This window comes from Talaromyces proteolyticus (genome assembly GCF_021365285.1).
Source record: "Talaromyces proteolyticus strain PMI_201 chromosome Unknown BGW36scaffold_10, whole genome shotgun sequence".
NCBI lineage: Eukaryota > Fungi > Ascomycota > Eurotiomycetes > Eurotiales > Trichocomaceae > Talaromyces > Talaromyces proteolyticus.
In genome coordinates, this window is record NW_025764286.1 from 524,665 (window position 1) to 550,721 (window position 26,057).

Genomic DNA, 26,057 nt, shown 5'->3' on the forward strand with positions numbered 1-26,057 from the left:
AAGAAGATATTCAAAAGTTTTAGCATAAGTAAAACTTTCTGCGCCGTATTTCAGCTAAAAACTAGGCCATTGTTATTCCTGGTTTGAGTTGCAATGGCCCCCGCGAAAGATATACTACTTGGGAACGCGAAACCCGAGCTCAACCAAAACACCCATGCGGTCACTTAATAAGCCCTAACTTAATGTAACCCTAAAATCGGGGCTTCTCTCATTGACAATCCTGCCTTGAAAATTAATTATTCGAACTGTACATAGTATTTTAACTACATGAGCATAAAAGCTTACATTATCTTATGTGGACGACTACATATGTAAGCTTTCGACCCCTGAGTTTATTCTTTCGAGGAAATACACCGAATATATAAATATAGCCTCTTAGAAGCGGACCCAAATAAGCAAAATCGATTTTTTCTTCTATCTTTACTGATATTCGCATAAACTTAAAGCCATTCCTATGTCCTTTCATACTAAACTTCTTCTCTTGTTCGCTCCCTCGGTCTTGGGACTGGTCCAACCGAATGGCGTTGGCAGACTCCCTGCCCTCGGCTGGAACTCGTGGAATGCATTTAACTGCGATATTGACGAGGACAAGTTTCTGACGGCGGCACAGAAATTGAAAGACTTGGGTCTTGCTGTAATTGATTCTCGTCTAGTACTCGCGTTATTCTTTGCTGACTGTATGTGTAGGACGCAGGCTACGAATATGTACGGGTGCTATATTGTCTAGATTCGAGGCCATGACATTGACAGATCGCAGGTCAACATTGATGATTGCTGGTCCAACAAGGACGGCCGAGACAGCACCACCGGTCGCCTTCTGCCTAACACCACTAGATTTCCTGATGGAATCAATGGAACTGCAGCTCAAGTTCATGCGATGGGCTTGAAAATTGGCATCTATAGTAGTGCCGGAACTTATGCCTGTGCAGGTTATCCAGCCAGTATTGGAAATGAGACCATTGATGCCCAGACGTGGGCAGAGTGGGGGATTGACTGTAGGTTTCTTGTTAGTCCATAATTGCCATAGTCTCTTTCTGATTTATCTCTTCCAGACCTCAAATATGACAATTGCAATATCCCATCTAATTGGTCGGATACCTGTAATGCTTGCCATCCCGACTATATCGATTCACAATATCTGACTGCAAACGGCACCTGTAAGTCCATTTCGTGACCTATTTTCTGTCATGAATATCCCCATCCAATTTATCAGATGATTTATTTATTGCTATTACTATATATTCTGCGATATCCCATTCTGACCTATGCTAGGTTTACCGAATACCCCTAACCTTTGCCCATCCGGTTATGACTATTCGCAATCCAACACGGCTGAACGATATCGAATTATGGGTGAGGCACTACAAGCTCAGAATCGGACTATTCTCTACAGTCTTTGTGAATGGGGTACAGCTGGGGTCGAGACTTGGGGCAACAACACTGCTGCTTCATGGCGAATGTCAAATGACATCAACAGTACGTCTCATGAAACTATGCTTTGCCATTATATTAGCATAACTGATTGAATGTAAAGCGTCATGGGCGAGAATCTTGAACATACTGAATCAGAATGTATTTAACCTCGACTATGTGAACTTCTGGGGTCACCCAGATCCTGACATGCTTGAAGTGGGTAATGGACTCACTTTACAGCAATCAAGAACGCATTTCGCCCTGTGGGCCGCCATGAAGTCGCCTTTGCTGATTGGAACCGACCTCGACAACCTTGACAACGACACCCTTTCAATTCTGAAAAATCCGTATCTGCTTGCCTTCAACCAGGATGACACGATTGGTGAACCTGCAAAGCCGTACTCCTGGGGCACGAATCCCGATTGGACATTCAATGACACCTTCCCGGCTGAGTTCTGGTCAGGAAATAGCTCAAATGGCACACTCGTCCTTCTGTTCAATCCCTACCCTAATACGCTCGTGAAGGAGGCGGTCTGGGCCGATATTCCAGGGCTTATGGCAAATGGTACGTACAAGGTAGTTGAGGTGTGGAATGACGTGGATCTGGGATGCCAAAGTGGAGGCATTGGCTTGGAAGTGAATGCAAATGACACCGCAGTGTTCCTTATCCAGGACTGTCCCTCCGCCACCTCTAATCTAATCTAGTCCAGGCGTACAGCCATTAAAGTCCGGATAGAATTACTAGCAATAGTAATCTCGATGGCATAAATCGTTCAAGATTTCTGTGGCCCAGTTATTAGTTAGTTGAAAATTTAATATACCATGACATACACCATCAGCGCTATGTACCAGATATACAGATGATAGATTTTGGTATAGTTCTGAGAATCTACATTGACTGATAAAGTTAAAATGGGGTGACAGAATTGAAAATTCAAATCAATTAAATATCAATTTTAAAAATTCTTCGTAGTTACCAAGTTATTACATGTAGACCGTGGGTTTGTTACGAATTTTGTAACTTACATGTTAGCTCATGGGGGATGCTGGGCTGTCTTTCGCACATGCAAAATTCGGCCGTAAGTTCAGTGGAGTGCCGCCTTTGCGCCGCTTGTGGCGCAATTGACTCTGGGTTTCGGAGATAACTGTGGCTAGCTGACTGGCATAATCGAACTCATCCTTCTTTATTTTGCCATCTGCTGGTAGTCTCCAGCTTACACTTTAGGCGAGACAAAATCATCGCATGGCATAAAAATGGAGAAGAAGTTCGTCTTCATCAACGTCCACGAGCCAAAAGATGCACTTCAGCTAGCGAAAGATCCTGAGATCAGGTCCCACGTGACTCGTCACCAATGGAGACGAATCGAGCGTCTGCAGGCGACAAGTAGGAGGCCCAAAAAAAAGAATTTATCAGCTGTAGATGTCCTCGATAGATGTCAGAAAGAGACTGAACCTTCCAATTCTTTTGTCCTAAAGTCGAGGTTGATACCGCCTCAATTAGGCGGACTTCGGGTTGATCCTTTCCAGTCATATCCTATGTCTTTCCAACCCTGGATGCCAATGCTTGTAGATCACTGTAAGTTCATTCCGTTTTGAAACAGATTGAATGATTCCATCTAATAATCACAGACGTGGTGCACATGGCCGTCGATATACCTGAGCTCGACATGCCTGGAAACCGAGGTCTTCTAAGGACTAGCTGGTTTCCCTTAGTGATGACAGAGCCCGCTCTGTTTTCGGTCATAATGCTCCTTGCCGCATCACATTATGTCTCTACACAGAACCCTTCCCGTAATATGAAACTACGTCTCCTTGACCTTCGTTGTGAAGCAGTGCAGTCTATCAATCGCACTCTGGAATCCCAACAACGCAAGCCTATTAGCGATGCTCTGATAGGTGCTATAGCAAAGATGGCGAGCTACGAAGCCATGTTTGGCAGCATTGAAAACTACGGAATTCATATGCAGGGTCTCGCTAGTGCTGTTAATCAACGAGGTGGGCTCATTTCATTGGGCCTTAGTGGCCTACTTCAACGGATCGTTATATGGATTGACCGCAACGCTGCTTTTTTACATGGATTAGCGTTGTATTTTCCGGGAAGTACATTTCTATCTGGGCAGTCATTACCAGATCCGAACCCAGGCCAATTCCTCGCAAGCTCGTGATGAAGAAATCAGTGTCTTTGTTTGACGTTATGATGCAGGGTAAGCTTACCCCGAGATAGGTACACCCAGAGCTTCTCACTAAGCACTCTGTTGGCAGAACATCCATAATGATCTACGATCTATGTGATGATTTGATGACTCCCTTGACGCCTCGCTGTCTTTTACAGGACCAAGAAGTGTTAGCGAAAACACCAATAACAGCAAGGTCAAACAACCATGGAATGATGAAAATATCACGCTCGATAAAGATATATTTCAAAAAAGTCTGGGGAATGAGCCCTCTGTGAGGAAAAGGCGCTACTGCCTGCTACCCTAGGTAGAATATGGATGGAATGAAAACCCGAACATTCATTTCAACTTTAGGATCTTGTCCTCAGTCTAAATCCATTACCACACTCAACGAGTGGTGTAGCCACCATTGGCGAAGATGGTCTGTCCCGTAATCCAAGCCCCTTCGGTGCACAGAAATTTAATAATAGGGGCTATATCCTCGACCATGGTTAGGCGATCGCCCATGCCATTGGCCTTGTGAAATTCAACGGCTTCGGGGGATTCCTGAGGGTAGAAGAAGGCTATTGGAAGTGTATAGAGTTAATAAGAGTTCTTTATGTGAAGATGTGATTTGAATTGCTGGTGATAGACTTACGAGTGTCCATAGGGCCAGGGGCAACATTGTTGACGCTGATGCGACGGGACTGAAGTTCTTTGCAGACACCTCTGCGCATGTATCAGTTTGATGTCGCACCGGTGATTGGGCAGGGAACATACCGGGTAAAGTGTTCGACAGGAGCTTTGCTTCCAGCGTAGGAAGTATAAAGGCCGGTGAAGGCGCCGAGCAGCGCAGTGACGATGGTGATAATCTTGCCACCATCGGTGACATGGGCAGCAGCTTCCTTCAGGACGAAGAAAGCAGTCTTGGAGTTGATCCTAGTCAATTAATTAGCAACACCGCGACATCCCGACCAGTAGAATATTTGCTGCGTACGCAAACATGGAATCGTATTCTGCCTCGCTGATCTCGGTGATAGGTTTCTTCAGAACCTTGCCCACCGTGTTGACCACGATGTCAATGTGGCCGAAATCCTTCAGGGTATCCTGAAAGAGTTTGGTCACAGCCGCAGCAGATGTCAGATCGCCCTGGTAAAAGACAACCTTGATGGACGGGTGTTTCTGCTTCAGCTCAGCGGCTAGTTTTGCGGCATCCTTCTCGCTGCTGGCGGAGTGGTGGTGTAGAGCAAGGTTAGCACCGACACTGGCCAGTTCACGGGCGATTTGGGCACCAAGATTCTTAACACCGCCGGTGACGAGAGCGACTTTTCCTGAGAGCGCCATTGTATGTTTGATCTCAAATAGTGTACGAACTTGCAAAACGGCTGGAGGGGGAACGAGAGTGTTACTACAGAAGGATTGCAGCTTCTTTCATGGGGTTTTATAAGGGTTTAGAGGGTGTTATACGTGGACCTATGATGTCAACGATGCATCTAGATTTAACATGCTTAAAATTTCCAGCTAGTATGTGTTATCTAGATTTAGCTAGTGGCCTCGGTTTTATTGGCGTTACGCCGATAGGCCGAATCCCGATACGCACATTAACTATTCACAGGCAAACAGTAAACTGACGCTGTGCTACCTAATAAGGACTAACTAGTAAGCCATGGAAGATTTTATATGACGCGTGAGACATCATATTGGCCCAAGCCTTTTTTTCTCTACGACATTCACTACATGTAAGATAGTAACCGTGGATATGGAAGATTAACAATATAGTTCTCCTCCCAAAACGCTTTTTCTTAGTGGAATATCCTACTGCCATTATTTTCAAAAAGATTAGTTAGCTTTGATATTGTGTTTACCATGTTCGCCCATACTAAATTGCACTAAATGCTGAGATTGGGCCCGGCGCACAGGACAAAGTTGTTTAAACTTTAGGGTCGGATCCACTCGGGCCCCACTGTGACTTCCTGAGAAGGTTAGATTTCCCTTTTTTGATGCATCTAGATTTAGTAGGTGGTTGGAGATGCAATGGCATGAGTAAATTTCTTGTGGATTGTGGGATTATTTACTGAAACTACTCATAGGAAATATTCCACCCGTTTATTTCTGGTGCACAGTATGTCACATTTCAGGCGACTAGAAATGACCTTACTACGTGTTGAGCACAGTGATGGCTTTATTATGAGTTAGTGCTATCATGTTGCTAGATAACTATCAAGTTATTATAAATCTAAATGCTGGCATCTGCGCCGCTACAGAATAAGCCACACGCATTCCGAAAATATAACTAGCCTCTAAGAGTTAACGAACCATTCTACCTACTCCGCAGTCGCTAACGTCATGATGGAAAGATCTCGATGAGGTGGACTTAAATTTTAACGCCGACTGGTGGTGATACTTCGGTTTTCGCTGTCATGAAAAGTGGCAAATTGGGATGAAGTTGACCCTCCTTGCCTGCCTCTTGGTATGGTTTGTACAAAGGGAGGGGTACTTCCAATGACCCTCTCCTTTTAGATACTGATTTGGCTACAACTTTAATCTGAATTATTCCATTATCCTCGCTTTCATTTATAAGTATTCCGTCGATCGACAAGATGTCTTTTACTATCGAAAATTTGCATGAAATCGCCATTACACGAACCCATGACCCCAAGGATCCATCTAAGGCTGATTTGCTGCGAAAGTTAGTAGGGAATCTGTCGCCTGAACAATGGCAAGAGGCACGCAAGGCTTACGTGGATCGTTTCTATGTCGATCCCGAGCACCATCTTCGCAATTTCGACGTTTATCAGGAATTTCCACCTCTCCGACTCGACCCAAATCTACTCTTGGAGTTGTTAGGTATATTAAATAAGCCTGATATTGACCGCGATATTGCCTACATCGAGCGCCTTCTTACAAAGGCAAACAGTAGAGAATTGACTCTTCAGGATCGTAAAGAATATTTCAGTTGGCTTCCCCGCATTGGTCTATGGGACTCCCCTGCGCGCCAGCCCACTGATAACCGGACTGTTGACTCTTACGAACGGCGGTTGCGTATCCAAGCTTGGGAGAAGGTATCTCCAGTAAGATTCGATTACGCTCTTAAGACAATTGAGAGTGCATTCCCCAAACTTTCGGTCAAATTTGACACTCCACGGGACAAGAATATCGCCGCAATTGCAAGCTCGCATGGAGCCCAGTGGCAGGAGCTTGTTGATTGGGCAATCGGGGTCCTTGACGCAGGATATGCTGTGCAGGTCTTCACCCCATATGGACGGCCCATTGCTATCCAGCGGGATAGTATGCTGGTCCGCGAGCCGCCCACTGAGGCTGTGGCTGTTTCCCTGGGCCTACCAGGAGTTGGCCTTGGAGCTCCCCTCCGTTTAGATCCTCTTCGTCTGCCAAAGGAACGCATTGACTACCTGTTGGGTAATGCAGTCGGAGCTGACCTATTCGATCCAAGCCAATTCGGTGCGGTCTACCTAGCTGGTGGACTTGGCTTCAACGAAGATGTGGCAATCACAGCGCCGAAAAGCGTTGATGACGATACGCATGCGAATATCACGCCGACACCCCATGTCCTTCGTATGATGAACGATGCAATTAGCCACCGTCTACCGATTATCGCTCTTTGTCATGGCCCTACACTTTTAGCTTGTCTGGACATTAATATTGATGGAAAGCGCGAGAAGCTGGTCAAAGGTGTCCAGGTAGCTGCCCTTCCGGCACTGGAACCAATGGTCCATGCTCAGGGGAAATTGGAATCGCAATTCAGTTTCTACACATGGAAAACTCATGATGTTCTTGCTGAAGCGGGAGCTATAGTTGATGAGCAGGCTGACCTGCAAGATATGACTATTGTGAAGACAGGCGTGCGAGACGGGTTGCATATTGCAACGGGTCCTGGGCCCCAGACTGCATTGAACCTGAGAAAGGCAACTATCTCTGCCATAAATAGCCGCTGGGGTCGTGTGTAATACGAGTTATGTTGTGTCTTGAGCCACTTTTATTTATCTATTGTTGTAAGGGGGGGGAATCGAATATCGAATATTCCAGGAAATATATGTAGTGTCACTTTTCCAGTGTTGAAGTCTATATTAGTATATATATTGATATATCAACTACAAAAACAGTATATAGACCAATAGAAAAAGCTCAAATTTGTCAAAATGAACCAATTTGAGGAATTTCTCGCCTATCTTAACAATAAGCACAGCTACTATGCTAATTACTCCACAAAATGGACTATAAGCGCAGATTCTCGATTCATCCGTATTCGTCCCACAAAAGAAAAGTCGGAACCGGAAAGGGAACTATTGAAGTCGGACGAAATATCAAATGTAATTGCATGTTCATTTGCATTACAATTAAAATTATGATTATAACGTACTCTAAACCTACCACTATCAAACGACCTGCGGTCAGCATATACTTAAATCTGCGATGGAAGAAAGGTTACCATTGGAGTTACATATCTCGTTTGGCAGCCAAGGAAAGATAACAAGGACAATTGGCTAACGCTCGCATTCTCCTGTATGACCGCTTGAAGCCTTGTGCGTCCTGCCGTTTACGAGGAGTGTCATCTCGGTGAGAATACACCTGCTTTACCAAGCACGACATTTCTAGAGGCCGAAATGAGAGAATAGAACGGTTGACCGCGGAGTAAAGGAAACTTGGGTAGGATCTGGCATTTATCAAATCTGCCCATTGCTTCATATGTTTGATTAGTGCATCAGACTAGAAGTTTTGTATCTCTAGGCTTCATACAGCCCAACTAGTTACGTAGGTAATTTGCATTTGCCCATTTAGTGAAAGTAACCGGACGCTGAGAGATACCCCCGAAATTTTCACTGCGCTACTATAGCTAGCTCATTGTATATAATTCCATACTATTCGAATTTTAAGTGGAAGGGATATCATACGAAGCGTGAGCTCAACTAGTTTTAATGCATCTAAAAAGGGTCAATATTTATTTATTTGCAACTGCATTTGATGTCACCATATGTATAAAATTTCTGAAAATGTAGGGGTGTCCACACTATCAATTAATAAACTCCGGAATGCTAATACAAACTGAAGAATCTGCTATTTCACCATGGAGTCTGGGTATGTACCACCGTGGCCTACCTCCCAGGATTGCGACGAGTCAGTATGTAGAAGGATAATTATTATCTGCACGACAATCCTCTTCCTGCATCGCTTAGGAAAATATGGGTACCCTGGTTTTTATAAGCTACTTTTTTGATTCTCCTACTCTCTACTATGTGTGCGGACCAAATCGGTCTTAACCATAGAATTCGTCATATGCTGGTATGACTTATTGACATAGGCAATTTCAATAACTCCACTTGATAAATATGAGGAGCCAGTGTATATCTCATAATGACCCATTACATGCCTAAAGTAGGTACTATTTGACGATAATACAACAACATGAAGAAGGGGACTTAGGAGTGGGAGTATAAGGTGCCAAGTCGGCTAATTGACTGACTAATTTGAGTGAAACACGTTTTACATCGAAGGACTTAGATTCTTCAATATAGAAGACGATCCCTGTATTAGAAGACACATAAATTTGTTATGATGAAGCAATTCGCTGGGGACAGTATAATGTCAATTATTTCTCATTCATTTTACACAAATTTGGTGGGGAAATTATTCGGGCTAATCTAATAATTAAGAGCTCGAATTGCTTGAACCTCTATCTCGATAAATTTGGGTTGTTTCTATCGAAAATATGATCCCGAATACCAATTTCCAAGTAATCCTTACAGGCTTTGGAAATAATATCCAAAAAATTGTCAAGACTAAAACCACATATCACTGCTCTAAATATTCCAATCCAAGCATAGTTTTTCTTTCGGGTGTTACGAGTCCCAGCAAGCATCATTATCCTACATAAGCTTAGCCGGAAATGCGGACCAGCCGAGGCTCACCAAACCGCACACTCAGCCGCACGGCTGAAGCTTGATTCATGGCCAAGGCCTGTCACAAGTGGAAATTATTTTCAAAGTATAAAAACAGGGTTCACATAACTTACGGTCAACAATAGTAATGTCAAGATGGACATTTGTCATTGAGTGAAATTATAGGTGTTCTTATCGGGGACTATTGTCGCAATGGCAGTGCAGCTTGTGAAACCTTAATCATCCTTTTTGGGCAATGATAGTGGCAGATCGATATATACATCAATTGATGTAGAGACACCCCGCATTGAATCCTAAGACAATCACCAGTGTTGTCGATAATAATATAGGCTGTTAATTCAATCTTGAAACGTTTCATCCTCTACATATGGACGATCAGTTCGTTGATGATGAATTTCGCTTTCAACGCACTAACTAATGACTAGTTTCTCAATAAGCCCCCTAACCATACAATTGATGTAGATCTTTCGGGTTTCGGTGGCCTAACTTGGGCAGATTGGCCATTATTACTCCAGAAAAAGTCTAGCGACCGGAAACCAAGGACAAACCCCCAAATAAATTCGAGAGAAGAACCACAAAAATGTCTCAAAGACTCTCAGACACGAGGCAGTGCTCGGACTCTTTAGGAAAATGCCCTCTTCCACCATTAAATGACGGACTAATCGATTCCATGCAATCTTATCGGACCTCCTATAGGCCGAGGTCTCTCCATGCGGCTCATTGGCGAGTTCCAAGTGTAATCAGCGTCACGTACTAAAAGTTAATTAATAGTCAGTCCTTTTCCGCCGTCAATCTGTCCCATGGTTTAGTTCCTACGGGAACTACAGCCTCATGAGTTATCATAGTATATGTATCAGCATGTGCCTGTATTTACAATATTTGCCAGAGCAGTCAGGTGCACAATCATCGATGGAAGAAGGTTGAACACCTCCGACAATGCGCATCCTCAGCCTACCGTTATTTCTTCGGTCTGGCTATGGCTACATCTTCATCTCTTTCACTATTATCTATCTCCTTCTCATTCGCTATTGTCGAACACATTACTACCAAGACCCGACCTCCTACTTTTTTGACCCTGAGAGGGGCTATGAGCCTATTTATACGCGATTCCGGGTCTCTCAGTCGATCAATTACCTTCACCACGTCAATGAAACGGCCAGTCGCGCAACAAATATAACCGCCGCTTCAATAAACAAAAATGCCAGTTTGTGTGTGGGGATCGCGTCGATTGCGCGCAATGACATAGACTATATGGAGTCTACAGTAGGCTCTCTACTTGTCGACCTCACCGAACAGGAACGCGAAGACATGCACCTTACCCTATTGATAGCGCATACGGACCCTTCGAAACACCCATTTCACTCGCATAAGTGGCTATCGGCAGCTGCAGATACGGTTTTGACTTATGATCTGCCACAAAAGCAGATAGATTACATCAAGAAATTGGAGATGGGAAAGGGGAGGCCAAAGGAGAAAGCGTTATTTGATTATACATACTTGCTTAAAGCCTGCCAGGATGTGGGGACCCCATATGTCATCATAATCGAAGATGATGTCGTTGCGATGGACGGATGGTACCATCGAACTGTCCAAGCGTTGGAAGATGCAGCACGGAAGACGCGCGATATGGGCGCTTCAAGGTGTTCGTCCCCTCACTGTGCATGTCTCTTTTTTGTCTTTCTAATCCCTTTCTGACGAGCATCAGACCTCTATCTTCGATTATTCTATACCCAAAAATTCCTGGGCTGGAACGACGAAGAGTGGTTAGCTTATTTCTTAGGGTCTCTCGCGGTCGTCGCATCTGTCGGCGGCGTGCTCATGGCGACCCTCTACGTACCCTACGCGAATCGTTTTCTTCGTAAGGATATAATCGTCGTGTTATGCCTCGTCTGTACACCGCTCTGTATCGTCCTATTTTTTGCCGCCGGCCGGGTTTCCATGCTCCCTATATCCGCTGGGGTCCATCAGATGCCGAAGTTTGGCTGCTGTACGCAAGCGATCGCCTATCCCCGCGAGCGTGTCCCCGATGTTATTGATTGGTATGATTCACAGCAGACGGGGGACGCAGATTCGCTGCTAGAGCGATATGCAAATGAAAACAAGGAGATTAGATGGGCGCTTACCCCAAGCCTGTTTCAGCACGTTGGAATCCGGAGCTCCAAATTCGAAGACGATGGCTTCCGGAGAGATGCCAAGTCGATTTGGAATTTCCAGTTTGAGTCGAATGATCCCATGGCGTTGCAGATAGAACATGAGAAGGCTGTGGAGGGTCTTCATAATTGAGAATCTTTGTGACGATATTGACGAGACCGATAGATTATGTGATCATACTAATGTAAAGTTATTAGAATTCTGTTATAGGAAGGCGTTACTCTATTCAAAATGTTCATATATAGTACAAGGATTGAAGCGTCATGAGCTGATATCTGCTTCAATATTGCTTAGCAAGGTCGCCTCCATGGAGTGATGTCGTGGTGGTGGTAATAACTATAGATGAGTTTGGCTGATTTGCATCCATACATGCTGTGAAAGTTTGGCTAGTCCCAAACAGACAATATATAAGGATATGTCGTCGTGCGCTGTGATTGGCCGATCCATGCCTAATAAACAACGAAGGAATCGCACACAGCAGTCGCATCCCTCAGTCATCTTTTCTCCTATTCTGTCTAACTAATATTCTGGATAAATCTCTTCTTTGGCTCATCCATAACCAGGTAGTCTGAGATGGCGACAGTCGAGGAGCAAAGAAAGCTGGTCAAGCTCGTGTGCAAACAGTATTGGTCCACTCCCTGGGAGCCACTGGCAGAAAGACAGCGTAATTCTGCGCGCGACCGTCCTGCAAGAGGTAATATATGGATCAGTCGAGTTGCTTTTCCAGCGCCCTCGAGTCCCAGTGTGCGTGATGTACTATATCGAGTTATCAATCATCTCAAGAGAGACTATCATTGCATAACTCCGGCCGAGGAGACGCCTATCATCGATGTTGGTGTCGAGTTTATAGGAGAACGTGCGGGTGTAGCTTCTGATGCTCCTGAGCCTGATATCCCGGAGGAAGACAAGCTACGAGCACTGGAAAAAGAATGTACGAGTGATATGACGATACTTTACATTCATGGAGGGGGTCTTTAGTAAGACTATCATTGCGTGCTTGCCTATGTGAATCCGTAAACTCAAGGTGCTATTTCACAGTTTCAGCAGTCCTGCAGAATATAGAGCAGCATCCGTTCGACTAGCTAAAATGACCAAGGCTCGCGTCGCATCGATGCGATATCGGTTGGCGCCGAATAACTCATTCCCTGCACCAATACTTGACACGCTGGTGGCTTATGCTAGTCTAATCCATCCACCACCTGGCGCACCATGGTCTGCTGTGCCTGCGGACCGCATTGTTTTAGCTGGGAACAGTGCCGGTGCTAATCTCGGCCTGGGCCTAATCAAGTTCCTGCTTGAGTTGCAGAAGCTGTCCGGACAGCCGGTCCCATCCATTGCAGATTTTCACGGCCGGACTATCTCTCTGCCACTTCCTGCAGGAATTGCTACTGTAAGTGGATGGTGCGATCAATGTGATGCGCTTCCCTCGTGGCACAAAAACGGCGAGTACGACATTCTAGGTGTTCTCCAGCCCGCCTGCATGCCACGCCATCCGACAGATAGCATCTGGCCTACGAATCCGCCGCGTGAGCATCCTTACTGTGTGGCGGCAACACTCGATCATGAACTAGTAACTCCCGCGGCAGTTCAGGACTGGACAGGTGCTCCGCCGATGTGGTTTCTATGTGGGAGCGAAGAGCGTGGCATTGATGGAAACCGAGTCGTGGCCAGCCAGGCAGCCAAATCCGGTGTCACGGTGACTTGGAACGAGTACGAAGGCATGCCACATGATTTCATTCTCATAATGAGAATGCTCCCACAAGCCAAACATGCTCTGGGCCTTTGGGTGCGTGCTTGTATTGACATGTTCGAGTCGAAAAAGGGCCGTCAGACCGCGGCAAAGTCTTCTGCGATACGATGGTTAATGCCTGACTGTAAAAAGAATATCGATCTTGGAGATCCCCGAGATATTTTACCGCTGCCGTTTGAAGAGGTTCGGAAGAAGATGAGAGCATATAATGTAACGCGCCCGGTATGGACAGGGAAGCTGGGAGAGCCTCACTTATAAACTCTATAAAGGTGAATTACCACGACAGAACATTATTATATATACAGTGAAACAATAGGAAATATATTAAAAATACTACATAAAATGAGTTGATGAATCTAATACATTATTACTTGACAACTTCAAGTTACAGCCAACTTTGGCTTCAACTCCCTGCCGCCCGGACTCTGGGCACAGTCCTTACCTTCCTTGAGAGCCATGGCCTTCTTGAGCTCCCATTCCTGGGCGGTCAAATGACTGACAGTGTTTTCTACTATATCAATTCCGTCACGTTTATCGTCTTCAACCGACGGGATCTGGCCGCCTTGTAGACGACCCATGGACGCCTCCTTGTACGGCCTCACCAGCATCGCGACAGCATAACGATGGACATGTCGCTGCTCACCCGGAGCATAATTGACGCGATGCATATTCGACCTCAACACACCACCAGTCCATTCAACCATCGCATCGCCCATATTCACAATCAAACAGCCAGGCTTAGGACGCACCCACTGCCAGGCATTCTCGTCCTCGGGCGCAGAATCCGGCGCCAGTACCTGCAAGCCGCCGAGCACGTTGGCCAACAAGGTAACACTACCAAAGTCCGTATGCGGCAGCAAACCTGTACGCATGTCGGTCGAGATGAGACTAGGTGCGTACCGAATCAGTCGCAGAATAGTCCCTGACGCATGACTGGGCTCCTGCAGATTACGAAACGTTTCTGGATGCAGATCCAGCTGTGTTGCCAGAGTGCGTAGGATGTGCGTCAGCACAAACTGGCCATGTTCTAGGTACGACCTTAGCAGCTGAGTATGCGAGGCGATAGGCTCTGGATTGTCTCGTGGAGCGGTGCTTTGGCCGAGGAGGTCGTCCTGCGAGACACTGTAAAATTCACAGCGATCAGGTGCACCGGTCTCGGTTTTCATGAGGCCCTGTGCTTTGTAACTAGCATTGGCTTAGCCTTCACTCTCTATATCTTTGTTCATTATTCTTCGTAGGGGTCAAGATCATAGTATATACCCGCGAAAATCCCGAGGTGGGTCATGATTGAATTTCTTCTTCTCAGCCATACTCAACTCCATGGTCTGCCGCACCACGTCAAACATAGCGTCCACCTCCGCAATCATCTGCTCTCCGATAGAGTTGCCAGTTAAATCCAGCAGGAAGAACCCCAACTTACGGCACGCATGAAGCACCACATCGGCCTCTGCGGTGCTGCCCGCAACCAACCTGGCGAGCGAAATCGTCGCCATTTGGGCTATGGGCTGCAAGTCGTCGGGAAAGACGGCTTGTGAAGCGAAGTACTCAGTTGATGCCATAGTATGTGGTGTGGCTGATAAAAAAAAATATTAATATCGAGTAATCGAAAGAGGCTCCAAACTGGAGGTATAGGTCTGGTATCTCATCGTTTGTCGCGCTAGCGTTTTCTCACCGTTGAGGCTCCTCTGTTTATACAGAGGGGAAATTCGCATGTTGTTGGGACTAAGGGACTTGTTGGCACTAAGGAACTCTTTATTATTGATATTGGCTACATGTCATCACAGATGATGGAAGTCAGAATCCATACATCCCCAGAGCCAGCCTAATGCGGGGCGCACTGCTGTTTATAGAAGTTTTGCTACTAGCCCAGGACTACCCTGTCGCGTGGATCTGCGCGCTATCGGTGGAGGTGGCTGCTGCAAAGGCCATGTTTGACAAAATCCAGGACTCGCTTCCTCAGCCACCAACAGACCACAACGTGTAATTAATTACACACTTGGAAAAATTGGCAACCACAACGTCATTGCGGTATGTTTGGCGTCAGGTGTATACGGGAAGGTTTCCGCTTCCACTGCAGTTTCGCATATGGTTACTTTTCCGAGCAGCGTCAAATTCGGATTGATGAGCAGAATTGGAGGAGGTTTCCTGGCCCAAATTCTGATATTCGTCTTGGTGATGTCGTGGTCAGTAAGCTAACTGCTGGGTTTGGTGGTGTCATTTAGTATGACTACGGCAAAAAGCTTTCCAACGGACGGTTCGAGCAAATTGGCTCACTGAAAAAGCCCCCACCAGTGCTGCTAAAGGCAATTTCTCAGATAGATAGCGATTATATGATAGGGAGGAGGCTGGTAAGCAATATTTTGTATCACACGGTACATGAGAAACCAGAAATCAGTGAGACATTCTCCCGACCACACCAAGATCAGCACTACTATACCCAATGCACTTTTGTGGTGCTGTATTCAAACTTTTGTCACCCTATTGTAAAGCTTTTGGTGAAGAATGCGCTGGGGTATCCTGTAATAGGGGTGTGCAGGATTTGGCCGAATTTTGGTTATGTATGTGGAAGAGTCGTTTTTGCTTCTAATATAGAGATTTCTGTTGATGGATATATCATCTAGCTTTGTTGTTCTGCGGTTGATGAAGGATGTAAATTGAAGTGTAGGCAGTTGCGATGTTCATTTGCGATGTTCATTTGCGATGTTCATCACATTTAGGTACTACTTCTACTTCCTGAGGCACATCTCATGGGCCATCTTCTATCAATGTATTGCGCTTCACATGATCAGTTAGATTTATGCCTCCAATGCCACCAGGATTCTATTCATAGATGTTTTGTCACCCCTAAAGGAACTATTCTAAATTAAATGGGTCATGGATGAATTTATTGTATTATATAAATAGGTAAACGGCAAATGCAAAGCGAATAGCAGATATGTATGTACTAAGTATAATAATATTCTATGAAGAAAACGGAAAAACGACAGCTAGTCAACGCCTGCAATGCTTCTGGTAACACTGAACATAACGCCGGCTCAGTTATTACAATCGTACATGTCCATTTGTATTCCGGCTGCCAAAAAATCCACCTAGAATTCCATTATTATTATTCTGACCGGTACTATCCGATGCTGCTCCGTCACCTGATAACCATCTCGGCCTGCTCAAGCCCGAGAGATCACCCTGTAGCCACCTTGGCGTGGACGTAGTTTCGAAGGTATTCCGCACTCGATGGGCAAAGGACTGGAAGAAGTTTTCGTCTTCGACATCCCCGCCAATAAGAGGGCTAGCCGCAGCGGCGTCTGCTGGGCTAGTTGTTCCTACCGTTCGTGATGTCCGTTCGCTGGCTCTGAGGGCGCTCGTGGTTGGTGCGGTGCGGCGAGCAGCAGTTGCAGTGCTGGATGAGGTACTGCGCACGGGGTCGACGGAGCTTTGGGTCAGACTCAAAGAGCCTAAACCGATCAGCTCGCGTTCGATGAGTGCGCGTCCTTCTCGCCAGCCACCCACCCCGAAACCGCCGGGGTTGGCCTCGCCATCATCATCATCCTCGTCCACCATGCCAAAGCCGAAGATTTTCTTAATCCGGGCGTAGAAGTTGAAGGTCGTGGCGAATACTGGGAGAAGGATGAATATGGGAAAGAAATAATCGAACTCCTTGCTCACTGACGTCAAATCAATATATTGACCGAGAAATCGGTAGAATGTCGTTTTGCCGCGAATGTCTTCAGGGAAAAAAGTAAGAAAGTTGTATGCAAGAGGCACAGTCAAACGCGCAACTTGCCCTGCATACCAACATGCGCTTTCACCATACGTATTTCGTCGTACTAGGGCACGATTGCCCCAAACTTGAGCATCATTGACGCCCTTCAGAGCTGCTGTACACATGTACAATAGCCACAACGAGCAAATAATCTGGCCTCCAAAGCCAACCTGGCCTGCATCATTTGGATGTGGGACAATGGTAAGACTGATAATACACAATCGCGGAGCAAAAGGCTTGATCAGTTCAGACCAGACGACACAGAATGATGCGACACTAAATACAGCGCTAGCGACAAGCCGGAGGACCGGCAAGACATTAATATAAAGGAAGTATCGCGTATAAGGGCTGAGAAATCCTCGCTTTGATGGAGACGCCGCGTCAGAACCGATTACGCCGAAGTCGAGCTTTCTGGATGCGGTCGAGTTCAAGATTGTTTGATAATCCGCGGCCGAGTGCACGAGGCGGTCCCATTCGTCGACAAACCGAGCCTTTTGATGCCGTGCGCGTTGGAGTCTTCGTGAAAGGTCGGCTAGGTAGCGCTCTGTAATAATCGCAGGCACGGCGGTGGATTCGGCAACAGAATGCAGTGCCGCAGGACGAGAATCAGGAAGGCTCGAATAGTCGGCCAACTCCTCTATCCACTCTTCGTAGTCGCGTGCCGTTCCAGTTTTGCGCCGTTGCAACTGTGCTAACTGGCCCTCGAGTTCTTCCAGTTCGGTCACGGCATCTGTAAGCCGATCATGAATTTTGGGAGCACGGGTTTCAATTCTTCGCAAAGCATTGGCGTTGTTTGATTTACGGAAGATCGAGCGAGGAATAGAAACGAGACCGTGACCCATGAGATAGATGGCGAATATTAAGCCCCACATATAAGCTAATGCCATTACTAGAGCTCTAATCGCAGTAAAATCGAATCCCTCTTGGATGGAAACATATATGAGGCCGACAATCCCACAGCCGAGAACAATAAGCTGATATCGAGCATTTGAACGTAGGGAGTAAAGTAAGCGACCTTTAGGATCGCGATAACCGGAATCAACGAATTCACCCAAGAGGGGTAAAATGAACCTGTGACAACACGTTAACCTAACAGTATGGCAACAGCGCGGGCAGAGCCTAGGAATAGCCGGAGGACATACCAAGTCAAACAGAAAATTAGCCAATATGTTATACGCCATAGGACTAGATTCGCTCGATCCGGCAGCCAAACTCCTTTGGGGCCAGCTCCATCTCTCGAGCTGGATGTGAGGTCAACAGGCACCAGCAGAACGACGCTGGCGGGAAGCACCAAGGCGAGGAATACGGGTAAAATAATATAGCCGGGAGTCGCACGGAGGGTTAAAAAGCGTCGCAAGAGCAATAGTGCAATAATACAAATGATGAAAAAGGAAATCGCAAGAAAGACGGCGGATCCGACGGGTGTCGGAGATGAGGCGGCCGAGGAGAGGTTCGAGGGTAACCACGACATGATGGAGTTTTTTTTCCTTCTTTTTTCAAGTTCGTGGATGGCGAGTAACACAGCACTGCGTCATGGTGAGGCCCACGTCGGATAAGGGCTGGAAAGAGCGTGGGCGATGCGGAACAAGCAGTCGAGATGGTAGTGGGAGTGCGGAGGATGATCCCAGAAGTGATGTTGATATGGATACGGATAGCCTTCCTATCTGGAAGTCACGTGGGGTCTTGGGGCCTCAGGCACCCCCGAATGTTAAACGCATTAGTCAATAAGTAAAGCCCGATTGCGGCAGTCCACTTTAGTTCTCCACAGTCAAATGCAGCAAATATTTATTTCAGCTCGCATGAGAATCATTGTTATGGTTTAAGAATAACAGATGCAAGCAAATGAAATACCGTGGGATATCACTGGACCCTTCCAGATCATATGCGGTCTCTTGGGTTGTTGTTATCTGCATCACGAATCGTAATAAGTTAATTGACAGTGATTACGTGCTATATTCATATAAAATTTGAAGCATACTAGAAGGAGAGTCTACTCTCTGTGCACCAGTATCACCACACCATGGCGTGCAGAATAATCACGAAAACTAGAATAGCGGCTTGCTGGGTCCAGCGAGTGGGGTCCCGGTTCCCGTGTCTGCAAATCCGCTATGCTGCTTCCGGCTGGCAAACTATAGGGATCATCAGCCAGCGTCTCACATTGTTCTCATTCTTATTCTTCACTAGTCCTGAGGGCCCCGGACAGAGTGATCATGGCAGGTTGTCGACCTGACTAGTCCAACGCTTCCCCGGCCAACAACGGATCACAGCACCACTCTCCAACCGGTGAGGTCTGGCGCCGATCCGGCATGCCTCATATGTACATCCAATTGACGTTATCTATGATGCTGGACCACTGATAGAGTCGACAGTTTCTCACAACAGATACATACATAAGTATACAGTAATGCATAGACATATTCCATATATGTATACGTGTAATTATGTATAATTACATATAAAATATGAGAGTCAATAATATAAAATAATAAAGAGCAAGAATGTCGATGGGTCTCGCTAGCCAATCAGCAGACGGCCAGCCCCAAAGCGGCCGCTGGGAACGGCAACCGCCCTAACTTCCAACGGCGCCGACAGGGACAGCCTGGCGTGCACTTTGTTGTCTTGGCTTGTTGTTCTCGTATGATCATTATTATGATGTTCTCATGGGAGGGATATAATAATAATAATAATGATGATGTTATAATATCATTATTACTTACACTCGGCCATCGCCGGGCTCAAGCTCGTGATAATCGTGTATGACGACCTACTCTGAGCGAGGGCGCATGCTGCGGCTTGGCTTGTGAGCGACTGGCAGGCAGACACGAGAGCCGCTTTCTCATCCCTGCTGGCTGTCCAAGCGGCACTACCAGTTGACGGCGCCCGCTAGTTTTTTTTATTAAGGCTGCGAATGCTGATAATGCCTACGCTCTGAATCCCTGCTAATAATACAGCTCTCGCACGGCCCGATCCCGATCTTTTCCTCTTCGCCTCCGTCCCTTTCGTTCTTGCTTGCTGCGACTTGAAACAAGCCCGTTGTTTGAAGGGACGGCGCGGGCGATCTCCAACGGTCCAACACTTCCTGGCTATATATAACTCCCGCCTCGCTGAGCAAGCGGGCAGCTCTCACGATGCCATATCACAGTAACACCCACGCTGCGTAGACAATAATATATGTGTATCGTATGGCGCAGATAATCGGGAGCCAGAAGGGACGCAGACTATAAGCGCCCAGGGCCCGCCCTGCGCGGCGCTGGCCAATCACGGGGCGGCACACCCACCACTTGCCCTCCCACCGGCCCCGTCGCCTTGCTCTGCTGGGCTCGCTGGCGACTGGGCCTGGCTGTCAGACTCGGGCCCCAAAGCCAGCTTCAACACCACCACCTGCCACTGCCACTGCCTCTGCCATCTTCTCGCTCCTCCTCTTCCTCCGCCAGCAGGCGGCTTGTCCTTCTCGTACTCTCGCCCATTCCGTCTCGACTGCTCGCCGAACCCCGTTTGTGTGACCCTCTGTCGCTCTGGCATGCTCCGCGCCAGCTACTGTTGTCGCCTGGCTTGAAACTCCACCGCCGCCGCCCCGATCCTGGTGACGATCCATCGTCCTTGGTCCCGTGTCGAACTGCAACAAACACCAAAAGTCTTCGCCCACCCCAAACAGTCAAACCAACGCCGTCTTTCCTCCTCCAAAATATCGTGCTTTCCTCTCAGCTGCCGACCGACGTCGCTACGCGAATAAACGATTAAAACACAAAACCCCTGCAACCCACATACTAGTACAACCCTGCACCGCCCGGCGAATGCTGACATCAAGCACTGAGCAGCGTGCTTCCTTCGCAGTTGCCCATCTCGAGGGCTTCTGATATGAATCCGGCAAACTTCCCCAATGTGGCTGCCGCTGGCATGCCCGGGGGTCCCAACCCCCAGGGCCAGATAAACGCTCAAAACACTCAAGTCTCTCGCCAAATCCTCCAAGTCTTGCAGTCTCAAGGGCCCTTCTCTGGATGGCGTGCCGAAGTGCAACCCACGGAACGAGCCATGAAAGTCTGGCAGATGTAAGCTTCCCCCCGGGACGAGCAACCACTTCTGCGTACGCTCGCTAACGTTGATACTAGGATCTCCTCCCTGCGACTCATCCAGCCGAAAATCGAAACCTTCACTGCTCTCCAAGCCGCCCTTTCCTTCGAAGAAAAGGCTTTCCGGGAAGCCAACCAAAAGGTACATTCCCTTGTCCACTCAAGCATAGGCCTGTAGACTCTGTCAACGGTGCAATGCCTGAACCGTTCGACCCTTGGCTGAATGATCGCTTGCTAACTTCTATCTTTATAATTCAAGGAGGATTACGAAAAAGAATGCACCAATAAACTACTCGCAATCAAGGAAACCCGGACCCGGCAAAAGGCGCTCTTCAACCAAAACGCTTTAATGCAGCAAAATGGAGGTCCTGCTGGTGGCATCCCCGGGGTCGCTCGTCCAAACCAGGTTCCTAACCAGTTCAATCAGATGAACCGACCCATGCAGACTTCTCCAATTCCCGGACAGATGCCAATGCACATGGGCATGAACGACCCAAGTCTCATGCAACAACAGCAGCAACAGCAGCAACATCGCCAGCAGCAAGGCCTCCCCCAAAATCAAATGGGCCAGCAACGCGTTGGACCAGGAATGCCGATGAACGATAATCTGGCTTTGCTGAGTCCAGCGGACTATGAACAAGTGTGTCAATTAGCAGCACAACTGATCGAAAAGATGTCTCCAGAGGACCGCGAAAAGCGCAAAGCAGAGGTCGCCCGCAGTCTGAGTAACGAAGCCCAACAGGTTATTGCACAGAAATATGGGGATCCTTTAACGTACATGGTACGCGCTCAAACTGCAAGACGTCTCCGAGACCGACGGAACCAGCAAATGCTTCGTAATCCTGGAATGGACCCAAACAACCCCATGATGGGCTCGGACGGTATGATGAATAATGCTGCCCAGCGATCAATGGGACCAAACATGATGGGCTTGCAGCGAAACGCCGCCATGCAGATGAACAACCAACCTGGCCTGGATACTACTGCCTTCATAGGAAACGTTGAGAACATTCAAGGACAGCAAGTGGATGGGCTTCGTTCCCAAGAAGCGGGCCAGCTTGTTGTCCCCGCCAGCAACGCATCCATGATGGGTCAACAGCCATTTGCAAACTCGAATGGCATGTTTCAGCAGGGCACACCTTCACAGCAGGGAAAAAATGGTCAACTAGCCGTCAACCGACCTGGTGTCAACCCCCAACAATTTCTCACGGCGCAGCAGCTACAGAGCGCTCAAAATGCTCAGCAGGATCTTCTCCAGCAAACGCCCCAATTTCAAGCTCAAAACCAGGGGCAAAATCTATCCCCCGCTCAAATACAAGCCCAAGCCCAGGCGCAAGCGCAAGCGCAAGCTCAAGCTCGGGCGCATGCTGCCCACAATGCGAAAATGGCCATGTCGACACAAGCCGGAGGTCAGAATAATGGCCAAATGAATCAAAATATTCCTCACCGGAGTCCCGCTATGCCGATGCTCAACCGTCCAATTGGTCCTAACATGTCTCCTGCACAGGGACGACCACCATCGCGGCCACCTGGGATGAATGGCCAACAGCCTGGAGGTGTAGTGCGAGCCCCGATTCCTCCAAATCTTCCTCCCAATTTGCAAGAACGTCTCGCTCAGATGCCCCCCGAGCAGATGAACGCATTCCTCATAGCCCAGCAGCGCCGTGCTCTAGCAAACAGTCAAGCCAAGGCGAATGGGCAGTCAATACCATTGCAAGCCAACTTCTCTCAACAGTCACAAAATGGCCAGTTTAATGATCCTAATTTACGTACATCAATGGGTTTACAACAACCGCTAAATGGTATGGCTGGTGGATCACAAAACAACCTAATGATGATGCCAGGACAACAACTTTCTCTGCAGCAACAGCAACAGCAACAGCAACTCCTTCGACAGCAGCAATTGATGCGCTCGCAAAACTTGCCCTTTGAGATGAGTCAAGAACAGACCAATCAGATGGACCGCGTCCCCTTCCCACCGACGATGCTTAATAATAACTCCAACCTCAATCCTCCAGTGCCGAAGACTGTCAAAACATGGGGTCAGTTGAAGGAGTGGGTTCTTCAGAACCCGCAAGTGCTTGGAAATGTCGACCTGCCTAAGTTACTGCACCTCCAACGGCTTCACCTGGCGCAGACTTTAACACAACAACGAGAAGCTGGGCGAACTGCCGAACAAGCTGGACAAGTCAATTGGACTGGACACCCACAACAATTCATGCACGGCCAAAATACTCCTGGAGGACATCCACCTATGCCAGTCGTGACACAAGGCGATATTCAACTTGCGCGCTCAAAACTTATCCAAGGGAATCCGAATATTACCGACGAACAAATCAAGGCGCTCATTATAAGGAACCGTCAGAGGCACATGCTAGCGCAGCTGCAAGCTCGGGGCATTCCGCCGCAAGCTCTAGGTCAGAACCAGACAATGCAGCAGCACGCGAATCAGCCCCAGCAAGCCCCAGCCCAAAACCCTGCCGCAGCAAAACCGGCTGCCCCTGCGGTACCAGCCACAGCGCAAGCAAGCCAGCAGGCACCTACATCGCAGCCACCCAATGCTAAACCTCAACCCCAACCCACAACAGGTAAAAACTCCAAAGCCGGGAATGCCGGTACGAAGGCTGCCGCCAAAAAGCGACCTGCTTCGGATGATGTTATCGAAATTCAGAACCCCAAGGCTCAACAGCCATCACAAGCTCCCTCCGCTCCGCCACCTATGGCTACAGCTCCCCGACCTCCATTGCCTTTCTCCAAAGAACAGTTGGCTGCCATGACTCCTCAACAACGTGCACAATTGGAAGCCCAGATGAAGCAGCGGCAAGCTCGCCCCACATTGACGAAAGCCGCTGCGGAAGAAAACTGGAACAAAAACCTGCCAGACAATTTGAAACATGTGTATGCCCAAATGGCAATGGGCAAGGGTCCTCAGGAAAACAATTCAGGGCAGTCAAACATATCAGCGGAAGACAAGGCAGCGATGGCGCAACAGTTGCGAGAGTGCACCGATATGCTTTCAAGGATGGATACTCTTGTCATGTGGTTGGGCAAAATTCCTAACCAGGACAAGAATATCAAGGCGCTATTCTCAATGGTAAGCTCTGCTCGTTTCATCTGTATTTCAAGACACCCGACTAACTCTGGTATTCTAGCGCAACCAACTTATGAAGCAATTCAAGGGTGCGGACTGGACGCTGAATGATGAGTTTACCGTTGCCCCAGATTATTTGAAAAAATCCATTGGCTATATTAGAGGAATGTTCACAACTATGATTCACAAGGTTCAAAGTCAAAGACCCAAGGCTCCGAATGCGCTCGCACCTGGTAGTCAACCGATGGTTACGCCTTTGAATGCATCGAATCTTGAACAATTACAGCAACAGGAGGAAGCAAAGCGAGCTCGGCGGACGCAGAATCAAGCTGTTCCTGCAGCTCCAACTGCCACGCAGCCACCATTTCAACTAGGAGAACTCTCACCGCAGGGCGTGCCTCAAGCCTACGGACCCGGAGGATTCTCCCCGGACAAGATGAAAATTCCACCCTCCAAACGCCGCAAGCAAAGCCATCCTACAACTCCTGCAACCCCAACAATTAATCTCCCTGGACCGCAAACGAAACCCGAGACATCAAAACAACCTATGTTTAAATGTTCAGTGGCTGATTGCGAATTCCACCATAGGGGCTTTAAAACGCAGGTTGATCTTGATAAGCATGTTGAGGAATATCACACGGCGAAAGAGCAGATTGATGATCCTTTGAAATATGCATTAGACGGTTTCAATTCCGCACTTGGTGTACCAGGGCAAGAGACGTTGAATTTGGATGGAACGGATGAAAAGAAGGCAGTTATCGACATATTATCGGTGGCTGGTTCCAAGCCTATAAACCTGGCAAAACAGGAAGTCAAGGCCGAGGGAGCGACCCCAACAACTGCCGCCACGACGCCACTAGGAAGGGTGCTGGGGCAAACCGATTCCAAACCCTCACCTACAACCACTCACCAACTCCTTACTCCGCGGTCCAACGCCTCCAAAATCGCTAAAGTACCAACTGCGAAACACGCACCCGGGAAGGATGACAAAGATGCTGGCAAGGCGGGTGACCCGGCTATTGCGCCTGATGACAAGAATTTGAAGAATGGCTGGCTGGATAGTAACGTGTCACTCGACCTTATCCAGGACGCATTCGATGTTTCTATGAGCGATGACATTTTCGGTCTTGGTGGTGGTGATCTCTTCGACGAGTTTGTCAACTCTGATATGTTTATGGGGCAGGCTGAAGACACCCCTGACTCCATTGACAGCAACGGGCTTCACACACAGACGCCGGAGGGTGGCGAGATGGCTAAAGAAGAAACGACCATCAATATCAACGATACAGACGACTTGCTCCCCGCCGATTGGTATAGTCATCCGGGGCCGATCCTTAGTCACCGTGCTACCGATGACCCCTGGGCAGACTGGGAGACTCTAACAAAGGAGTTCTCAGCGGTCCCTCTTGAAGAAAATTTGACCTTTACAGTCTCATAATTTCACTCCATGATAGGCTGCGTCGTGGCCAACTGAGAAGATATATTCTATTTTTTGAGCAATTTAACGGCTGTACATTACCCTTTGTGAAAACTAAGGCGCGATATTTTGATACGATTCCAGCAAGAGATGTCTATGTCATATTTCTTTTCCGACCTTTTTTATCTTAAATATTCAATTTTTCGCCTTTTCACTTCGATGACATCTCTTATGGATTTGATTCTTGTTTCTTATTATTATTCCCATGCTTTTTCTGGTGGTGGATATGCGGGCAATGAATGGTGTTCAAACGTCAGGCAGGCGTTCAGCAGGCGAA

At 47.6% G+C, this 26,057-nt stretch overlaps 10 protein-coding genes across 10 annotated transcripts; 7 read left to right on the forward strand and 3 right to left on the reverse strand.

The window, feature by feature from the left end:
- Positions 1–454: 454 nt before the first annotated feature.
- BGW36DRAFT_430514 (alpha-galactosidase 1) lies at positions 455–2,118 on the forward strand (the record flags this gene model as incomplete). Its single annotated transcript, XM_046220851.1, has 6 exons — positions 455–634; positions 688–705; positions 758–995; positions 1,053–1,157; positions 1,273–1,476; positions 1,535–2,118. 6 exons carry the CDS (start codon positions 455–457, stop codon positions 2,116–2,118), a joined length of 1,329 nt encoding a protein of 442 aa, XP_046068640.1.
- Positions 2,119–2,667: 549 nt separating this feature from the next.
- Positions 2,668–3,578, forward strand: BGW36DRAFT_430515 (uncharacterized protein; the record flags this gene model as incomplete). The annotated part of the gene is made up of 2 exons (XM_046220852.1): positions 2,668–2,989; positions 3,043–3,578. The coding sequence occupies 2 exons, from the start codon at positions 2,668–2,670 to the stop codon at positions 3,576–3,578; spliced, it is 858 nt and encodes a 285-aa protein (XP_046068641.1).
- A 396-nt stretch (positions 3,579–3,974) lies between these two features.
- BGW36DRAFT_362319 (uncharacterized protein) lies at positions 3,975–4,910 on the reverse strand (the record flags this gene model as incomplete). Its single annotated transcript, XM_046214364.1, has 4 exons — positions 3,975–4,150; positions 4,225–4,295; positions 4,347–4,505; positions 4,564–4,910. 4 exons carry the CDS (start codon positions 4,908–4,910, stop codon positions 3,975–3,977), a joined length of 753 nt encoding a protein of 250 aa, XP_046068642.1.
- A 1,256-nt stretch (positions 4,911–6,166) lies between these two features.
- BGW36DRAFT_362320 (uncharacterized protein) lies at positions 6,167–7,531 on the forward strand (the record flags this gene model as incomplete). The annotated part of the gene is made up of 1 exon (XM_046214365.1): positions 6,167–7,531. One exon carries the CDS (start codon positions 6,167–6,169, stop codon positions 7,529–7,531), a length of 1,365 nt encoding a protein of 454 aa, XP_046068643.1.
- Positions 7,532–9,962: 2,431 nt separating this feature from the next.
- Positions 9,963–11,838, forward strand: BGW36DRAFT_346753 (uncharacterized protein). Its single transcript, XM_046213224.1, has 2 exons — positions 9,963–11,123; positions 11,187–11,838. Exons 1-2 carry the CDS (start codon positions 10,418–10,420, stop codon positions 11,762–11,764), a joined length of 1,284 nt encoding a protein of 427 aa, XP_046068644.1. The 5' UTR covers positions 9,963–10,417; the 3' UTR covers positions 11,765–11,838.
- A 367-nt stretch (positions 11,839–12,205) lies between these two features.
- BGW36DRAFT_399574 (Alpha/Beta hydrolase protein) lies at positions 12,206–13,640 on the forward strand (the record flags this gene model as incomplete). The annotated part of the gene is made up of 3 exons (XM_046218535.1): positions 12,206–12,609; positions 12,671–13,202; positions 13,272–13,640. 3 exons carry the CDS (start codon positions 12,206–12,208, stop codon positions 13,638–13,640), a joined length of 1,305 nt encoding a protein of 434 aa, XP_046068645.1.
- A 47-nt stretch (positions 13,641–13,687) lies between these two features.
- Positions 13,688–14,941, reverse strand: BGW36DRAFT_418938 (uncharacterized protein; the record flags this gene model as incomplete). The annotated part of the gene is made up of 3 exons (XM_046219443.1): positions 13,688–14,179; positions 14,208–14,567; positions 14,643–14,941. The coding sequence occupies 3 exons, from the start codon at positions 14,939–14,941 to the stop codon at positions 14,107–14,109; spliced, it is 732 nt and encodes a 243-aa protein (XP_046068646.1). The 3' UTR covers positions 13,688–14,106.
- A 258-nt stretch (positions 14,942–15,199) lies between these two features.
- BGW36DRAFT_436542 (uncharacterized protein) lies at positions 15,200–15,667 on the forward strand. Its single transcript, XM_046221450.1, has one exon. The coding sequence runs from the start codon at positions 15,413–15,415 to the stop codon at positions 15,602–15,604; it is 192 nt and encodes a 63-aa protein (XP_046068647.1). The 5' UTR covers positions 15,200–15,412; the 3' UTR covers positions 15,605–15,667.
- A 757-nt stretch (positions 15,668–16,424) lies between these two features.
- Positions 16,425–18,613, reverse strand: BGW36DRAFT_302506 (LMBR1-like membrane protein-domain-containing protein; the record flags this gene model as incomplete). Its single annotated transcript, XM_046211791.1, has 2 exons — positions 16,425–18,213; positions 18,285–18,613. 2 exons carry the CDS (start codon positions 18,611–18,613, stop codon positions 16,425–16,427), a joined length of 2,118 nt encoding a protein of 705 aa, XP_046068648.1.
- Positions 18,614–21,000: 2,387 nt separating this feature from the next.
- On the forward strand, positions 21,001–25,741 carry BGW36DRAFT_301654 (uncharacterized protein; the record flags this gene model as incomplete). The annotated part of the gene is made up of 4 exons (XM_046211707.1): positions 21,001–21,191; positions 21,252–21,354; positions 21,472–24,306; positions 24,365–25,741. The coding sequence occupies 4 exons, from the start codon at positions 21,001–21,003 to the stop codon at positions 25,739–25,741; spliced, it is 4,506 nt and encodes a 1,501-aa protein (XP_046068649.1).
- Between the last annotated feature and the right edge of the window lie 316 nt (positions 25,742–26,057).